The sequence below is a fragment of the Leiobunum rupestre genome, chromosome 7 (assembly GCF_980474605.1).
Source record: "Leiobunum rupestre chromosome 7, qqLeiRupe1.1.hap1, whole genome shotgun sequence".
NCBI lineage: Eukaryota > Metazoa > Arthropoda > Arachnida > Opiliones > Sclerosomatidae > Leiobunum > Leiobunum rupestre.
In genome coordinates, this window is record NC_143390.1 from 19,220,246 (window position 1) to 19,239,465 (window position 19,220).

The 19,220-nt window shown below is 35.6% G+C and overlaps 2 protein-coding genes across 17 annotated transcripts in view; both read left to right on the top strand.

The window, feature by feature from the left end:
• The window catches only part of LOC149935027 (cell adhesion molecule Dscam1-like), a 28,128-nt gene extending 24,465 nt beyond the window's left edge, over positions 1 to 3,663 (top strand). For 10 of the 13 annotated variants that reach the window (XM_090154055.1, XM_090154068.1, XM_090154058.1 and 7 more), the window contains 11 exons: positions 498 to 645; positions 795 to 943; positions 1,164 to 1,295; positions 1,373 to 1,537; positions 1,615 to 1,685; positions 1,751 to 1,991; positions 2,060 to 2,152; positions 2,228 to 2,422; positions 2,483 to 2,653; positions 2,713 to 2,951; positions 3,023 to 3,663. In XM_090154055.1, the coding sequence (XP_090010181.1) occupies positions 498 to 645; positions 795 to 943; positions 1,164 to 1,295; positions 1,373 to 1,537; positions 1,615 to 1,685; positions 1,751 to 1,991; positions 2,060 to 2,152; positions 2,228 to 2,422; positions 2,483 to 2,653; positions 2,713 to 2,951; positions 3,023 to 3,103 (1,685 nt within the window). In that variant the 3' untranslated portion in view covers positions 3,104 to 3,663. Of the gene's footprint in view, positions 1 to 4; positions 290 to 497; positions 646 to 794; positions 944 to 1,163; positions 1,296 to 1,372; positions 1,538 to 1,614; positions 1,686 to 1,750; positions 1,992 to 2,059; positions 2,153 to 2,227; positions 2,423 to 2,482; positions 2,654 to 2,712; positions 2,952 to 3,022 lie in introns of all 13 variants that reach the window. The other 3 variants (XM_090154064.1, XM_090154057.1, XM_090154056.1) reach the window with 3 other exon arrangements.
• Positions 3,664 to 4,353: 690 nt separating this feature from the next.
• Positions 4,354 to 14,376, top strand: LOC149935034 (myotubularin-related protein 9). Of its 4 annotated transcripts, none has more exons than XM_090153191.1 (13): positions 4,354 to 4,517; positions 5,011 to 5,167; positions 5,243 to 5,402; positions 8,772 to 8,923; positions 9,414 to 9,542; positions 10,022 to 10,178; positions 11,190 to 11,312; positions 12,467 to 12,840; positions 13,447 to 13,531; positions 13,595 to 13,664; positions 13,735 to 13,834; positions 13,904 to 14,031; positions 14,129 to 14,376. In XM_090153191.1, the coding sequence occupies exons 2-13, from the start codon at positions 5,012 to 5,014 to the stop codon at positions 14,208 to 14,210; spliced, it is 1,716 nt and encodes a 571-aa protein (XP_090009317.1). In that variant the 5' UTR covers positions 4,354 to 4,517; position 5,011; the 3' UTR covers positions 14,211 to 14,376. The 4 variants fall into 4 exon arrangements, with proteins under 4 accessions (XP_090009317.1, XP_090009316.1, XP_090009314.1 ...); XM_090153190.1 differs by lacking the exon at positions 4,354 to 4,517 and adding an exon at positions 4,766 to 4,871; XM_090153188.1 differs by lacking the exon at positions 4,354 to 4,517 and adding an exon at positions 4,784 to 4,939.
• Positions 14,377 to 19,220: the final 4,844 nt, after the last annotated feature.

Sequence of the window (19,220 nt, forward strand, 5' to 3'; positions counted from 1 at the left end):
TTAGCGCCTGTAAAATGGACCACCGAACCTGCCGATTCCGTGGGTCAATTAGGAAGGCTAGCGATTCTGCAATGTTCCGCCAGCGGAAACCCTGACCCCGTAGTAACGTGGTCGAAGGTCGATAAACAGACCAAGGAAACAATTTCGACGACAGATCGCGTAAAAATCTATTCAAACGGAACTATGATGATCCGCGACGTTGAAGGAGACGATTCGGGTCTTTACGAATGCGTCGCTTCCAACGCGTTCTCGTCTAAGATTAGCAAAATCGTGACCCTCTCCATCAACGGTACGAACGAATCCGTACAATAATAACGGAAGAATTAAAACACAATATTTGCGATAAATCACGCAAACTAAACGCTTTATTATCCATAATAAACCATTTTTACAGGTTTGACAGAACATAATGTGACAATAATTAAAACTATTTAATTAATTACGATCTCTGAAGTTCATTTAATTAATATCCCTATCGTATTCTTTTCTTTATTTAGTCCCAGCACGTTTCGAAGAGAAATTCACGTCACTGAGTGTCCGGAAGGGCGAAAGCGCTCGATTGACCTGCGAGGCCAAAGGGGACCAACCGCTGTCCATCGCGTGGAAATCTCAGGGGGTTGAGTTCGTCAAAGAGGGCAATGGCCGGTAAGATGTCGGTTTTGTTTTAGCCCTCTAATTTACCGCGTCACTGGCAACTAGATTGCGAAAGAACGATCGAGTCATCCCCTTTATAAGTAAACAAATTAGAGTTAATAAATGAACCATCCCATTTCCCAACCTTCCTAATTTTCTAGTTACGAAATATTCGAGACGTTGACTGAGAAGGGTTTGGCGTCGGAACTCTTGCTGCGCGAAGTAGATCGTAACGACGGAGGGGTGTACGCGTGCCGGACGGAAAACCCCTACGGCAGCGACGAGAGGAACATCAAGGTCTCCGTTCTAGGTCAGCATCCTCTCGGTTTTTATAAAAACCCGCTCTTCCCTTCGCTTTTATTAGCATTACCATCTGCTCTCTCAGAACCGTCATAATTATACGCGTGGATTAAATTAAATAAATTAGTTCTTGGTTTCCTTCTTCAGCGGGACGCTTCTTTTTAACCGCGCGACAGATTTCCAGAGAAAGAAAAATAATTATAATTAATGGTGGAATTTTTAAATCTTAGAGGTTCCGGCTCCTCCTTTGGATGTCAGAACCCAAGAAGTTTGGAGTCGCAGCGTCAGCATTGCGTGGGCGGAACCCTACAGTGGAAATAGCCCAATTACCCAGTATCATATCCAGTACTGGAAGAATTATGGTATCTGTCACGCCTGTCTAATGGTTTTAACTTAAGCCGTAATTAATTGCGTTTTATTTTTTAACCGCTTACAATAGGGTCAAACCATCGCCTGTTGGAGATGTTTGTCCCTAGTTCACAACCTTCCGCTCTAGTCAAAGGGCTACATCCAGGAACGCCGTACGCTGTGGCCGTCGTGGCTGAGAATAGCGTAGGACGTAGCAACCCGTCTGATACTGTTTCCTTCATTACCGGCGAAGAAGGTATAGCGGTCATCAGAGGGTCTAGTTCTATATTTCACAATCCTAACTTGTATATTCTTTTATTTGCACCAAATCAGAACCGAGCGGCGCACCCGTTGACGTGAGTGTCAAACCCAAAGGAACATCCACTTTACAGGTTGCGTGGAAGGTACGTTTTCAAAGTGTAGCCCTCTTTTTTTCAATTTCTTAGTTTTTATGGGGAATTTACTTCAGGTCCCACCAAAAGACGAATGGAACGGCCAGCTGACCGGTTTCTACGTGGGCTTCAAAGTTAGAGGAACGTCTCAACCCTATTCTTTCAAAACCGTCGAGTTTTCGGGACCAACCACTAACCACGAACATTTACTGACAAATTTGAGGACCGACACAGAGTATGGCGTCGTGGTTCAAGCATTTAATAACGCCGGAAGTGGCCCTCCTTCTCAAGAAGTCGTCATTCGGACGCTCGGCGGAGGTATTCACGCGATTAATCGATTTTCTTTTTACCATGTCTTTCTTAATAATCATCCTCTTTATGCACAGATCTACCTCCACCACCAACACCGTTCGTTGTCGACACAACTGACCATAGCATTAAAATTCAGTGGACCATTGGGAAATCAAAGTCGTCTTCAGGTGGGCGTTTACTTACGCTTAAAACGTTCCGTATTATAGTTCGAAAAAGTCTTAATGATTTTCTGTATTGTATAGTAGCAGGTTTTATTGTCCACTTTAAGAAGGAAAACAGTGGTTGGCAACAACTCCCAATTTTACCAGTATCGGAGCATTCCTACCTGTTGAAAGATTTGGAGCCAATGACCAATTACCAACTCTACATGACGTCTTCAAACGATTTTGGAGAAGGCGATCCCAGCACGGCTCTGTCCGTGAGGACGGATGCCATAAGTAATTTTAATTGTGTTTATGCACGTTGAAGACGTTATTAAACTTTGCTTTCGTTAACAGGAACCCACGTCGCACTTGCTGGAAACAGTGGTCACTTACTACCAGTTTTTACCGACTTGTCTCTTATCATTCCCGTCGCCGCGTCCATCGTGGCCGTTCTAGTTGTTATTATAGTGGCTTGTTTCTGGATAAAGAGGGTCCGAAGAAACACTGATAGTGTGTTACATTCGGGTAAGTTTTGGTGGCAAAAATAAGACGTTTAAATCTTTGTGACGGTTTTCGACCTTTAGATCCGTACATGAACGGTACACTTCGCTCCGAGAAAGGTTACGGATATTTGCCTCATGGTAATGGGCAACGATACGTGGATATGGAGAAAGCGCGACCCCTGACCCAAATCGAGGCGACGGCGGACACTGAATGTCTATACCCAGCGCCGTACGCCACCATCCCGGTCAGGGACGAGACATTCATGAGGAAATTGCAAGCTGCTAATCAAGAAATGAAGATATTTTTGCCACAAGTAACGGTACCAGATTATATAAACCTTTTTGTTTCTATTTAAAATTAGTAACATTTTTCGCTAACATTTTTTCTTAGAACATGAAAGATCGTCCTCTGCCTAATCCGGGAAATGAGACACTTAAAAAAGATCCGGCGGTTTACGATACTCCTCAGTGAAATTCTCAACTTTTTATTTTATGACGATTTTAATTTTTTGCCGCTGCAGCTGCGATATATTTAAACAAAGAGACGACTAAACGATGGACTGCGCGAAATTTTATAACATTATATAGCAAACGCCAACATAATAGTATTTATAGTTCGCGAATTTTATTGCGAACGAAATACAAAATAACAATAATATTGTACAGTTAGAAAAGATATTTCTGTGTATATTTGAGATTTTTCAGTGTTCGCCTAGATCTCTCTTCTATCGCTCTCTCACTCTTGCGTACCTTCCCATTTTAACGTCCAAAGCGTGTACGAGATTTGTTTTCGTAAGTTTTATTTTTTTAACGTAATTTGGAGGTATTTAAATTCCTAACATTTTAGTCAATGACTTTCTCACGCTGACTTAAACAATTTTTCGATCGTAACTATTTCAATTTCATTACAAATTATGATGTCGTTGGTAGTTTTCGAATCTACAAAGTAAGAAGTAATTGATATCTACATTATGTATTTGTCATGACATTTTTCGCTGTTTTTAGAATTAAAGTTAAACATTGTTTTTGTAATTTCTTTTGTTTTTATTAGTTTTATTAGTAATTTATATTTAGCGACTAACCCTAAAAGAACAGCCCCTGTATTATCTTTGCAGGATATGACTAGAAGCAAATCGAATATCTCTTTCAAGCGAAGTATAATGTTAATCGCTTGAAATATGTAGCACCACAGGCACTTGCTGATTTTTCAAAATACCTTTTGGGAAAAATAGTGCATGGGCAAATAAACCATATGTGGATTTTAATCAGAAAAATATGGTTTAAAAATAAACAAATATCCCTGTGTAGTGTAATTTTTACATTTTACATTGCGCTACCCAAGGTCTAACACCTATGAGCATTTCAACTTTCATTTATACCAAAAATATTTAAAATAATGCTGACATCTCAAAGAAACTGATTTTTTTTTGAAGTTTTAAAAATATTGAGTAGGATAATACAATTTTTTAGCTAGATTGGTAATAATTCTGGCCTGACTTAAATTTGAGCTCTCAGATTGTTCTAGGATTGGGGTTTGTTTTCCATGCCTAATTTATATTAGATTTCATTACATTATGAGAGCGAATTAAACTAGACCGAGGCAGAGTGGCCAAATAAATTATAAACTAAAATTCATTGAATTAACTTAATTTCTTTAGTTCATTTTAGATCATGTATAATCTTGCATAAGGGGGTGACATCACACGGTAAGATTATCTTGTATCGACAGTTCAGTTCATTTCATGCAGTTTAGTCTTTTTATATACTGGGGATCGACTTTCAAATTATGATAGTTTTTCTTTTAAGTGCAATAAATCATAATTTAACTAGGACAGATGATTAATCTTTTGACATCATTTAGTTGCATCATTCTAAAAAGAAATAAAGTGAGTTGGTAAAAATAATTCTAAGACTAGGATAATGTTCTTTTATAGTAGACTTTTGGTACAGTCAGGATAATGGGAACCATTTTTGTGGAAGGTTCGGTTCGGTTCTGATGGAACTGAGTAGCGAGTAACGTAAAATTTAATAAATTTAAAGTTCAGTTATTTTGAAGTTTTTATTTTTTTTGAGAACCAACTTATGGGGTCGGATTTATTTGGAAGTGTTTTTAATAACTCTTATGAGCAGCCCCACCTCTGTTAGCAGACGAAATAGCTTGTTGTTTCGATCGTCGGCAGCGTCGCCTGCTCGATTTAACCTGAAGATATATCGGACAAACATAATTTATAAAATTTTAGGTTTGTCCTTTTTTTAGTTTTCAGACTCGTTAAATTAATTTCATTCTTACGAGTGCATTATATATTATGTAAATACAATAACTAGTATTTCTAATAAGATTAAATTAAGGCTCTTCAAACATTAAAAATTTAAATTTAGAATGGAGTTTGCGGAGTTAATAAAGACACCGAAACTAGATGGTGTGAAGTTAATAAGGCCACTGCATAAACCTGTAGAAGGGACGTTATGCATAACTAGTCATCATATTTTATTGTCTTCAAGGAAGACTAGTGCTGAAACACACGAGGAGTTATGGGTAAGTTCTTATGATTAGAGCTGGGACTGAAGATGAAGATATGAGATAATTTAGTTATATATATACAAATTAAAGCTCTTACACAGAGCGGTAGATGTTGTTGAGCGCAAATATGGTTTGTCCGGAGGTACTATAATACTTAAATGCAAAGACTTCAGGGTCATTCAACTTGACATACCAGGTCTCGAGCAATGTACAAATGTGGGAAACTCCATAGAAATGCTTTCTAGCTTAGGTAATTAATATCTAATTTGTGTACCACTGATAAATTAGCTGTATCTCATCAGTATAGTAAACCATTTTACTAACAGTTTATGGTCTCATAATCAATACGCGACTACGTTACATATAATTTTTTTTAATTATTTGCCTAAATGGTAAAACTGTACAAAGAAAAAGTTAGTATGAAGGACACATTAAGTTATTAAGGTTATTAGTAGGGTTTTTGTAAAGTGAAAGACTCTAACATTGATATTTTGTATGAATATTATCATGAATTTATTCATTCTATAATGAATAAATTCATGATATTATGTTGAAAATTATAATGACGGATGATTTTACATTTCCTTTATAATCTTAGCTGGCAGGTCCTATAATTCTTATAAAATGCTATATTTTATTCGTGAAATACTTACTTATTTAGTGACATAATTTGTAACTGTCAAGTATTTCTTAATTCCAAGCTTAATCCTCTTTCTGTTGCTGAAGAATATCAGCAATTTAATGTTGGTGCCTCAGTTCTTCCTATTCCCATTTTGGTCTTAAATAATCGTACGTAGAATCCGAATAAACAATTTCCATTTCTTAATATTAAGCTGAAATTTGTCTTATAATATCCTGTATTTGATAAATTTTAATCCTATATTATGCTGTATAGTAAAATGTTGTATCCTGTATTAGCCTATAAATTGAAAAATATAATCCTATTTTTCCTAAAATATATTTGTAATTTTTGGCTGGGACCCCTGCCTTAGATTATTTGCAGTGGCATAGCCAAAAGACCTATCAATGGGATTCAGATTTCTGTATCCCAACATATTTTTTTAAATCAGATGGGTTGCCTAGAGATCGGCGTTTGAATAAGAAATTATCCTATTATTTATTTTTATTCATAACCGACAATTATCCAAAAAATATCAGAAAAAACCCATTATTTTTGCATGATAAATCGTTGTTTATTCGTTAAATGTTCATAAATAAACAGGTCACTAAAATTTTTATGATTAATTGAAATTTTGCCGGTTAATTTATTTGTTCCACCGATCTCTAAGGTTGCCTAATGTTATTCGTGTAATGTTGCAAGCAGCTCTCACTGTATTCTACCTCTACCGCTATTTATAAAACAATTCAGAACCCAAGCTATGTTAATTTTGAAATATATTTAAAAACAAGATAGTTCTAATTTTTATTCGCCATATCTTAAACTTCTATTCAAGATCTGTGTTAAAATTGATTATTACATCAATAATGGGCTTTAAGACCTATAATCATTAGACCCATTGCGGTAAGCATTTTTTGGATTAGACCGAATGTTTTTATTAACCGAATCTAGTCAAAATGTATGGTTTCAGAGTAGATTTTTGTGATTTATTTTGAAATATCATTCAATGTTTGTATGATTTTAAATATTTCTGAAGTATTTCGACATCATAAATAATTAACACTTAAAAAATCGCGATTTGGTATCTAATTACTTCATTTAAAAATTGAATTATGATTGATCTCAATATTTTTCAAATTTTTAATATGTATTCAAAAATAAAACCATAAGTAACATAAGTTCATTATACTAATTAGTTATTAAGTTACTTATGATACTATTTAATGCATTCATTGGAGGAAACTATTGCCTTAACCTTTTTTTAAACTAAAGTAACCTAACCCTAATATTAAACTAACCTAACGTACATAAATTTTACCTTAACTTAACAAAACTAACGTAAAATAAATAAATACCTTAACTTAAACTAACCTAAGGCAACCTTATTTTACCTTATGACCTTACTCTAAATTAACCTTAAAAGATTGACCCATCTTTTAAATATTCTAAACGTTTGGTAAATAAAAAATCCATAACCCTGACATCACAGTTGATAAAGATCCTGTTACAACCTTATTTCAAGAAACTGAACAAGCAGTAACTCTATTTACTTAAAAATTATTTAGGACTAGTTAAAATTATTCATACATATTTTTAATTACCTAATATTTGAAACTTAACTCTCGATTCAAGTTTCTTAATCCAGGTTAACCTTAAATGCTAGATCCTTTTCTAATATTTCTTTACTCATTTTCTTTAACGTTTGTACACAATATTAAAATTCCCAATAGACAGAATCTGGCTAATTAGGCTACATTTAGAAAGTGTCCGTAGACAATCTTGATTGCACGAATTTTCGGTAGAATATGATTAGATCCATTGTAATCCCTCAATTTGAATTCCTAGGGTAATCAGTCTTTCAAAATAGTTTTGAACCTCTGATGTGACCATGCTTTTAGGAGGACCCCCAGAGGTCCTATAATTCCTATATTTTCAAAAATGTCGTATAACAGCCTATGTTTTTAGAAAAATCCCCAAAAAGTCCTATAAAATCCTATAATTTTTATATTTTGCCCATTTCAAATCCCACCACTCACAATGTTAGTTAAATTGCTAGATTTAGCAATAGGATAAATTCCTATACAAAGTCATTCTAGTCTATACTTTGTTATTGTTAACATGTTATATATTTTTGATAAAATGGTTAAATAGTTTATTTCTTAAGTGAAAATCAAAGATTTAACTAAATATAGATTTTGTTGTTAAATGCATAAAGTTAGTAAATGAAATGGCATATGTAGTCCTATAAAATCGTATAATTTTATACAAATTTTATATAAAGTCCTATGCTTTTAGAAATATAATCCTATTTTTCCTATTATAAAAAATTATTTATTGCCTTTATTAGCAATCAACAATGAAGAACATTTTGTTTTAGGTAAAATTAGCATTGCGCAATTACGAGTATCTAAACAAATTAGTTGAAAATTATTTTTGGGCTACTAACTGATGAGAAACGGCGTCTATTTTATAAAACCAGAAGTAAATGAACCGAAGTTATCAGACTGCTAACTCCCCATGTTGGAGGCGTTTTCCTTACGAAGTTACATTTTTACCTCGAATTTGAAATGCTGCGCGCTCTTAGGCCGAAAAAAAAGCGTTTTTGTTTTTATTAAACCATTTTTTATACATAGAAATAGCTATACCCACAATTCCCAAGTGCAATTTATCGCGTCCAAAGACGAGACCCATAACAAAAGAGGGGCCGCAGACGAGGCTTAAATAAGACCTCTGGACGGAACATCCTGTTTTGAACCACGTGACCGCCATTGAAATATACAGGCGGAAGTAAGGAAACGGATGTTCCGTCCAAATGCTGAGTTGCCAGGTAAAAATGTTAATTTTCGGCCCCCCCTACTTTCATCATGGGTCTAATATTTGACTCGATTTTCATAAGGAAAACGCCCGCCGATTCTGAGCGCTATTTCGGTAACTTTGGCTCATCTACTTCTGATAAAACGTAAAAAGTTATCGTATTAAATGGACGGAATATTTGTGCAGAAAACTGTGAAGCTTTCTATCCTTTCTTTCACCAAGCATTGTCCGGTGTTTTTGAGGATGGTTGGAGTGCATTTTCTCCTGAAAGTGAACTATCCAAGATTCTTGTTCATACGGACGAATGGAGAATCAGTCACGTCAACAAAGATTTTTCCGTGAGAAATATTAACAATTGTTTCATTAGGCAGATTCCATCCTATTACGTAAATCCAAAAGTGACATAATTACCAAAAGTGTGTCAATCGGACCTATTTCTTAATGAATGTTACGAGCGAAATAAAAATTGGGAGGTGAGAAGGGAAAGTATGCCTTGAGGAGGGAAGGAATTTAAAACCAACAAATAACGCCTCGTAGTGAGGAACGGAGGAACTAAGTAGCACTGGTCAAAGTTAGTGTATTTTTTATTTTTTGTCGTTCTGTGGAGATGCTATCGCCATCTACCCTACGATATAATACCATAGACTAAAAATAGATCAAGAGAGGCGACAATAAATAGTCTTTTATGTGGTCGATCTCGAGTTGAGCATTCATTAAACCTTTAGCATACGAACGTACAGGGATTGTCACACTTTTGGTAATTATGTCACTTTTAGTAAATCGTGTATTCTTGTGACTGACACAGAAACTAATGAAACTTGGTAATAGGTATGCCCCACGTATCCAAGGTGCGTCATGGTGCCAAAAAGTATCGACGATGATACTTTGATCGCTTCAGCCAATTTCCGATATTACGGGCGATTCCCAATATGTAGCTATTATCACCCAGATACAAAGGTACATTAGCTAAATTTAAAAGTACTGTATCAGGGTTCGTACACGACCTGGAAAAGTCAGGGAATTTCAAAATGTTTCCAAAAGGTCAGGGAAAAGTCAGGGAATTTTAAAAGATTTCCAAAGGGTCAGGGAAAAATCAGGGAATTTTAAAAGATTTCCAAAGGGTCAGGGAAAAGTCAGGAAATTTTAAAAGATTTCCAAAAGGTCAGAGAAAAATCAGGGAATTCGAAAATGGTTCCAAAAAGTAAGGGAATTTTAAAATAACCCCAAAAAATCAGACAAATAAATAAATAATTTTTTAAGATTTTTACATCAAACCCTTCATTTATTCTACAAAAATGATCAGGGAAAATTTTTCAATTTGGTTAGGAAAAACCAGGAAATGTCAGGGAATTTAATTCCGGAAATTTTGTACGAACCCTGTGTATCTTAATTGGAACTTAGCTGATAATTGTGGTTTAATTTGACTGACAAATTAGGCTGCCTTGTTACGCAGTAGTCAACCCATGGTGGGCACTAGCAACAGAAGATGCAAAGAAGATGAGAAATTAATCAACGCCGTTGTGGGTTGTAGCAAAAAGGGATACATTATTGATACCAGGACCCCGACCTTGGCGCAATTGGCTAGGACCAAAGGTGTCTGATTTCTCTCATTGTCCCGCAATGGGTGGGTGGTTCAAGCGATGTTTGGTTTTATTTGAAAATAAAGTCAGGAGCATGAGGATGTATTTAATTTTTAACATCTCTGGTACTAATACCAGGAAACTATAGAGGTATACACTTGGAATGTCTAAGGTTCCATTGGGACGGTGATACGAAAGCGCGTCGAGAAAAAGGCGGGGCTTAACTACGTCAAGTGTAAGACGTAACGCGACATTTCAAATTCATTGGCTCGAGGTTTGACGCGAAAATAATGCGTCGTCATGGTAACAAATAGCCGATCTTTCCGCGCAAAATAGGCTTATAAAACAATGGATTTAAAAACCTCAATTTGTTATCGTACCTAATATTTTGAAGTAATTATAATGTTCTTCGCGAAAGAAGCGTAGTGATACCTAATTTGAGGTATTTGTATGGTTATTAAAGAGATAATCAGGTAGGCTAATAATATAATAACCCTGACTAGGCTTAATGACGATTTTTCGTCGAATGAGGGTAGCGAGGCGCGAGAGTTTTTCTCGTGAGTTTTCCCGCTTTAAGACACGCCCATTTCTACGAGCTTCATCACGGCCGTAAAAATCTTCCTTAGACATTCCAAGTGTATACCTATATAGTTTCCTGTTGATACGAACTATAACTGTAGTTTTTGAAAAACTATTTGGTGGAGGGTTATGATGACTTTTCCTTTATCAAATAAAAATGACTAATTAAGTTCTATTCAATCTCAAATAATTATCTGACGCTAGAAATTAATAAAACCTCAGGGTGACCGCAGTTCCTATATTTCCAATTTTTTCCCTAACCAAATTTTCCTCCCATATTTCACTGATAAATTTCCTATAATTCCTTTAAATGATTTTAAAATATTATCTAGGTCACCCTGTAACGTTTTTGCGTGTTTTGTTAATATTGGCTGGTATTATTTTGGCTTGAACCAATCCCCATTGGGCTGAAACGCAATACCGAGTCTAATATTCGGACTAATAGGTGCTAAATTTACCCCAGGAGGTGGAGTTGAACCAGAAATGCACTACCCAATGTGGAGGAAAATTCAGAAACCCATTGACCGACATTTCACTCTTTTGGATTCTCTGGCGAAACTAGTCGAAGGTAGAAACATATCTTGAGGGTGGTCTCCTATTCCCGTCGCCAAGGCGGACTTGATATAAGGCGTGTTTAAAGGGCCACAGAAACGTTTTAATTTTGGGGGTGGAGCTACAGAATCACGTGTTTTGGAAAGGGAGGAGCTACTTCAAATTCAACCCGATTTTTTTTACGATTCTATAATAATAATTTATAATAAGCTAGGCTAATACCCAAGGCACCACCTTAGGGCCAAGTCCTCTAGCGACTTTTAATGCCTTTAAATCAGATGGCCCGGTTACAATGCGTAGGAGGGTGGTGGAAAGCCCTTCATGCCACGCAAACCAACAGCTCCCTACACTAACTATATAACCATTTGTTTTAATAAGCTAGGCTAATACCCAAGGCACCACGTTAGGCCCAAGTCATCTAGCGACTTTTAATGCCTTTAAATAATTTGGCTAGGTTACAAGGCGTAGGAGGGTGGTGGCAAGCTCTCCGTGCCACGTGAGTCAACAGCTACCCACACTAGCTATTACCGTTACCCTCAAAAAGGTTTAATGGAAAAAGTTTCTGTGGCGATTTAGCACACTAGGTGCAAGAAGAATAAAAAATTAAATAAGTATATAATCCAGCTAGGCTAGATTATAGAAATTAGTAGTTATCAACTGTTCTTGGCGTTGGGTATAGTCATATGTAACGTAATTACATATATGATATAGCCAAAATTAAATAGGAGAGTAAGTCTTGACTTCGAGTTGGCATTATGGTTGCTGGGTTTTTAAATGCGCCCCAGAATATGTAACTCAATGAGCCCATAAAATTGCCTTTTCTAGAGGATACTGGGAAAAATTTGAGCCCTGTTCCGAAAATGCCAAGTTGCTCAATTAGATTTAATTAAAGCATTTTTCATCAATAGAAATGAATAAAACTGCGTGAAAAATATTTGAATGCAAGTTTTTAAACACTTGCAAGTTTAGTTTTGCCTTAGAAAATACTTAAAAAGAAGCGAACTACATTTTACGGCGGCGGAGTACAAGTTTCGATAGAATCCCTGTAAACAGGCATCTAAAAAAATAGTTTGCCCCTCAAATATCCAAGTTCAAGACTGTCTCACCAGCTATTTAATTTTGGTGTGACACTCTAATATTTGGGTGGAGTGAACTCTGGAACAATTTTAGCTTGTAACGACACGACGAGTACAACGGATAAGTGGTTATCTCGTCTGGAGTCCTCCAATTGGTTAACTAACATCAAAGACGTTCTGACTTGCGCCTGTTTGGTGGCCCAAGTCATCGACAAGGAAGGTGCCTCTGTCTTGATTCACGGCGCTGAGGGAATGGACGCCACCTTGCAAGTGTCCTCTTTGACGCAGGTCATTTTGAATCCGGATTGTCGCACCATCCGCGGCTTCGAGGCTTTAGTTGAGCGGGAATGGCTGCAAGCCGGACATCCCTTCACCACACGCTGCCATCGGGGAGCTTTCACGACGTCCAACATTCGTACCAAAGATCAAAGTCCGACATTCCTCGTCTTTTTAGACTGCGTTTACCAGGTATGTTTATACTACTGCGCAGGGCCGTGCAGAGGTATCCTGGGGCCCGGGGCAAACTTACTCGCGGACCCCTTCGTTTGCACCCCCCCCCCCCTTGAGCCATAAAAACTTTTCCCAAGTTATCTTGATTTGCACCCCCCCCCCCTTGAGCTTCTTCGATGGGCCCTACAGCTACGGGCCCTCCTCGTGGGCCCTTTTCGCCCGGGCCCCGGGGATTTTGCCCCCCTGCCCCCCCCCCTCTGCACGGCCCTGCTACTGCGTTTGGTGTGTTAGCATCTTTGAATGCCTTTTAATCAGTAAGCTAATTACCTAAGGCAGCGGTTACCACACGGAATCCCAGGGTTCCGTGTAAGGGTCTCAGGGTTTCCGAGAATTCACAGCGTGGCCATCTTTGTTTGTGTCAAGAGTCTTTTAAGATAAGTAAAAAAAAATGAGTTGGTGTTCCGCCAGAATTAGGTGGATAATTTAGGGTTTCATAGCAAAAACAAATTGGGAACCGCTGACCTGAGGCACCACCTTAGGCCCAAGTGAACTAGCGACTTTTAATGTTCTTACCTTCACTTTTTGTTAGCTCATTAACGAAATAATTTGCTTGTATTTTTGCAGATCCACTACCAATTTCCATGTTCCTTCGAATTTAATGAGGAATTTCTGATTTTACTTTTTGAGCATGTCTATGCCTCTCAGTTCGGTATGCCGATCAAATTGTTTTAAAAAAATACCATTTTGAAACGCCACTTTACCAATTCCCTAGGAACATTCCTTGGAAATTGCGAAAAGGATAGAATGGAGTTGAAGTTGGCCGAAAAGACAATTTCTTTATGGTACCTTTTTCTTTAAATTTGATGCGCCATCAAATGGGTGGTCGTTGAAAAGTCTTTATTCTACCCCAAGGTCACACGTCAACCGTCCTGATATAATGCAGACGTACTTAAACCCCATGTACGAACCTAACAATTCAGTTATCTGGCCATCCGTTGCGCCTCAGAGTCTGGTAAATACCTTTTCCTTCAAGGAACTGGGTTCTATTACAGGTGGTTGTTTAAAGGAGTTGTTTGCTCAGGTTCTATGGCCAACAATGTACTTGCGTTGGGTCTGTGACCTTAAGAATCAGTCAAAGGCCTGGGTGGCCATTGCCGAAATTCGAGAGAAAGACAAAGAGTTGAAGTCCAAAGCAGCACGACTTAGACGGTTTGTTTGAAATGACCAAAATCATATTTCTGATTGTTTTAGTTTCATTGGGAGCTGTTTTGTTCTAAGCCTACCTGAACTCAACCTTATCTTTTAGCACCCTGTTGGAATTGGAACGCGAGGCAGTTCGTGCAGGATTACTGCCCCCAAGCAGTGATGAGATTATAGTGGAGAGCTAAAGAAGTTATTGGCCATCTATCAAAAAGACAACATTGATATAAGCTTATCGTTAAATTTAAATAATAAAATAATAATATATGTGTATATGTTAATTTGTCGCTCTGTTATTTATGTATTATTTATCGTCTTTTAAAATGGCGATTTAACGGACCAGTATTGTTTGATATCATTAAATCTCATAAATAAAATGTGTTTCAACTTTCCTTTATTACTATACCGCACCAAGAACGTATGTATTTTACTAAGAACGGACTAATCTACCTGTTTAAAGAAATACTACCTAGGGCAGACTGGAAATATAAATTTAAAATGAAACCAGGGTTATTCAATCTTAGAAGGTTTGATTACGAAAACTCCGATACCGCCAGTAAGTTGGCTTGATTTTCACAAAATTCCCCTATTTAATCGTCATTGCGTGGGAGCGCCACCTAGGTAATCTTTTTATTAACTTCGTAAAGTACACTAACAAGGAGAGTACCCGAGGTGTTTATTGCCGATTTTGTTCAAAGACGGGCGTAATGTATATGAGATATAAAATTTCCCAAAAGGAGACTTTGCACTACCCATTCGATTTGCCATGACAACCGAAAATGTTTTTGACCACTTAAAACAAAAATAAGATTTTTTCCTTATTTTACCCAAAGGTTGTTACAATTTTAACTCAAAAATGTTCCAATTTACCCAAACTTGATGAAATAAACCTAATTATGGTCCAAATTACTCATTTCGTGATTTTAAAAAATTTCAAAAAACTTCGTAGTGAAACCGAAAAAAGTCAATTTTTTAAGGGGGAAGAATACAGTAAAAGCCACTTTTTCGTTCAAGCTGAACGTTTCTGTTTTAACAATTACACAATTGAATTATATTTTTCTTATTAGGCTGAACCTTCCTCTAGTGCTTAAAATAATTTTGATAATTCTAATATTAATAGTTAACGAGATATAAGGTCCTAACTAAAGGGTAGTTTGGGCGCTTGCCCAACTTGTTTAGCTCTGGGGTCCGAATTAAAACGTAATAACTTAATTACTTTTAAATTTAAAATTGTAAAAATTATTTTAGTCACTAAACAAGAGGCTGTTCTACACTTAAATATTAATTTTTTAAGCTAAAATACAAAATTAAAAGAATCCAGCTTGAAATAGCGCTAAAGTAGACAATGGCCACTGTAGTCTTCCCCCTTAAAGGATATTTGTTTGTTTTAAGTGGTCAAAAACACTTTCGGTTGTCATGGCAAATCGAATGGGTAGTGCAACGTCTCCTTTTGGGAAATTTCATATCTCGTATACACTCTTTTACGAAGTCGGCCATTTCATTACAGGCCTGATTTAAAATAGTACAGGCAAGGGCGCCTGCACGTGCTCATCAGCTCGAGACGTCGCGTGCTCTTTACAGCGTGAAGCGGCCTCGCATGCACTATTTGAAATCAGACCTGTAATAAAATGGCAGCTCTCACAAATAAGGATATAAAAGAGTTTATAGGTCTACATTAAGCCCGACTTTGAACAAAATCGGCAATAAACACCTAAGGTACTCCCTTTGTAAGCAAAAATAGGCTTAATTTTAAATAAATATTTATAAGGAATAAAAGTACATAAATTTTATTAAATTATTTTAATAATTATACACGAGCTTTTATTTTTGAATAGAGGTCACTGTTGACAAATCAACATAACCTCCCCATCCATCACCTAAGGGGGGGGGGTTGTTTCTATTAATGGTAAAGCGTCGTGATATGAAACTCTCACGCCATCTGACGGTAATTTGTTTTGAAACATTTTTCTTGAAAAAAAAACCCCGGGAATCCACCATCTATTTTTCTATTTATGATTAATTAAAGCATTAAATTGGATTTTTTTATTAAAGTTAAAATGTTAGTTAAATCTAACCTTTCCATAACTACTACCAGGAAACTATAAAGGTATACATAGTGTTCGGAATTGTTTATTCATTATCCACAAATTTTCCGATTTATTTTAAAAACGTTGGTAAAAAGAATATCATTTTAACTTATATAATTATGTTTTTTACTCAACCAAGCATTTATTTGAATGAAAGTGGTATTTATTTAAATAATTGTTTGTTTTATTTAAATAATAGGCTTATTCACTTTCGATTATTTAAACATTTTACTATTTTTATTCACCTATTGGTTATTTAAATAAATATTATTTAAATATAGCCGAGCTTATTTTATTCATGGATAAAAATTAATCGACTGCCGAACAATAGGTATACACTTGGAATGTCCAAGGAAGATTTTTACGGCCGTGATGAAGCTCGTAGAAACGGGCGCGTCTTAAAGCGGGAAAACTCACGATATAAACTCTCGCGCCTCGCTACCCTCATTCGACGAAAACTCGTCATTAAGCCTAGTCAGGGTTATTATATTATTAGCCTACCTGATTATCTCTTTTATAACCATACAAATACCTGAAATTTGGTATCACTACACTTCTTTCGCGAAGAACATTATAATTACTTTACAATATTAAGTACGATCACAAATTGAGGTTTTTTAAATCCATTGTTTTATAAGCCTGTTTTGCGCGGGAAGATCGCCTATTTGTTACTATGACGACGCATTCTTTTCGCATAAAACCTCGAGTCAATAAATTAGAAATGTCGCGTTACGTCTTACACTTGACGTAGTTAAGCCCCGCCTTTTTCTCGACGCGCTTTCGTATCACCGTCCCAATGGAACCTTAGACATTCTAAGTGTATACCTCTATAGTTTCCTGCTACTACTATGGTCTATACTATAATATTATTCACATTATTTTCGAAAGATAAAACACGTGCTTACGATCGGTACGAAATGGCACTAAACAATTCGTTTGACGTTGCGATAGAGTGGTACGTTCTCAGGAATCTAAATACGTTCTGGGCTTTGCCTATACAAACTACTCAGTGGGAGGGTGAAAAATGATAGTTTGATGAAGTATACTAAAAATTTTGGGAAAGTAGCTTTTGCGTGTGTTATAAGTTGGACTGCTGGCTTTGACAGGAACCACGTTTTCCCCTCACTTCGGGTTGCCTACTGCAAATCGATAGATCTAGGCGCCAACGCTGGCGCTTATATCGCTTGGGCGTGGTCGCTATGTATAGACACGTCTTCAAAGACTTCTTTTTTCTAAAAACAGACCATTTTAAAAATACACGGACAATCAAAAATATTTGCATAAAATAGTAAAACATTTATTTTATTCCAAATTTTATAGATACGCGCGTTTAATTGAGACCTATTTTTTTAAACGACTTAATAAGTATGTCACCTCTGTTTATTCATAAAAGAGTGGCATGATAATATTCTGTAAACAACGAATGTTATTGAATGTGTTAGTACGTCTTTGGCTCGATTGGGGAATAGTTTCTACGAGCGCATTAACTCTATTATGATTATTATCAATAATGCATTAGAATTCATCGCGCCGCTCTTTTGATCGCCTTTCCCGGAACACGTGTCTTCTCCCATTTCATTATCGCCGTCGAGAAGGTTCTTGTCCATCGATTTGTACGATTCCAACGGATTATAATGAGCGCCTTTTCAAAGAGTCGAGACAAAGCGGATTGACGCGTTTTCAGTATAATGTGGACTCCAAGGACAAACTGCTCATTCTCCATATTTATAAAGCGAGTCTTACTTTGACGGCAATATAGTACCATAAGTCTATGATATTCTTACATAAGTATGTCTTTTTTAAGGGAATATTTTACTGATATTAGGTTTCTTAAAATATAATGAAATTTTAAAGTACAAGGTAATATGTTAATTAATTACTTTATAAAGCGTTTGTATTGTCAAAGTAAATGAAATTGACGTTCATATTGCCATAAGTCTATGATATTTTTACATAAGTATGTCTTTTTTTTTGGAAATATTTTACTGATATTAGGTTTCTTAAAATATATTGAAATTTTAAAGTACAAGGTAATATGTTAATTAAATACCTTAAAGAAACGTATTGATGTATGATTTATTATATTATTACAAAAAATATGTTACTATGTTAAATATTTTAAGAAAAGAGCTTCTATATGGTTCTAAAATCTTTAATGTTCATGGTGGAAATATTTTAAAAGAAGCGCGTGGGTACGTTGACGTGCATAATACAATAAGTTTATTATATTGTTCCCTGTGTATGTCGTTTTGAAAAATATTTTACTTTAATGTCCTATACTTAAGTACTTGAAAAGAAAAGGCACATGGATTTTTAAATTATTTTTTATTTAAGATAATGTTCAGGTTAATGAGAACTTTCGGGTTCGCTAGGCCTTTGTCAAACTAAAGGATCCAGTAATTAAAAACTAAATCAATTTTAAGGATCCAGTAATTAAAAACTAAATCAATTTTAAGGATCCATTAATTAAAAACTAAATCAATTTTAAGGATCCAGTAATTAAAACTAAATCAATTTTAAGGATCCAGTAATTAAAAACTAATTCAATTTTAAGGATCCAGTAATTAAAAACTAAATCAATTTTAAGGATCCAGTAATTAAAAACTAATTCAATTTTAAGGATCCAGTAATTAAAAACTAAATCAATTTTAAGGATCCAGTAATTAAAAACTAAATCAATTTTAAGGATCCAGTAATTAAAAACTAAATCAATTTTAAGGATCCAGTAATTAAAAACTAATTCAATTTTAAGGATCCAGTAATTAAAAACTAATTCAATTTTAAGGATCCAGTAATTAAAAACTAAATCAATTTTAAGGATCCAGTAATTAAAAACTAAATCAATTTTAAGGATCCAGTAATTAAAAACTAAATCAATTTTAAGGATCCAGTAATTAAAAACTAAATCAATTTTAAGGATCCAGTAATTAAAAACTAATTCAATTCTAAGGATCCAGTAATTAAAACCTAAATCAATTTTAAGGATCCAGTAATTAAAAACTAATTCAATTATAAGGATCCAGTAATTAAAACCTAAATCAATTTTAAGGATCCAGTAATTAAAAACTAATTCAATTTTAAGGATCCAGTAATTAAAAACTAAATCAATTT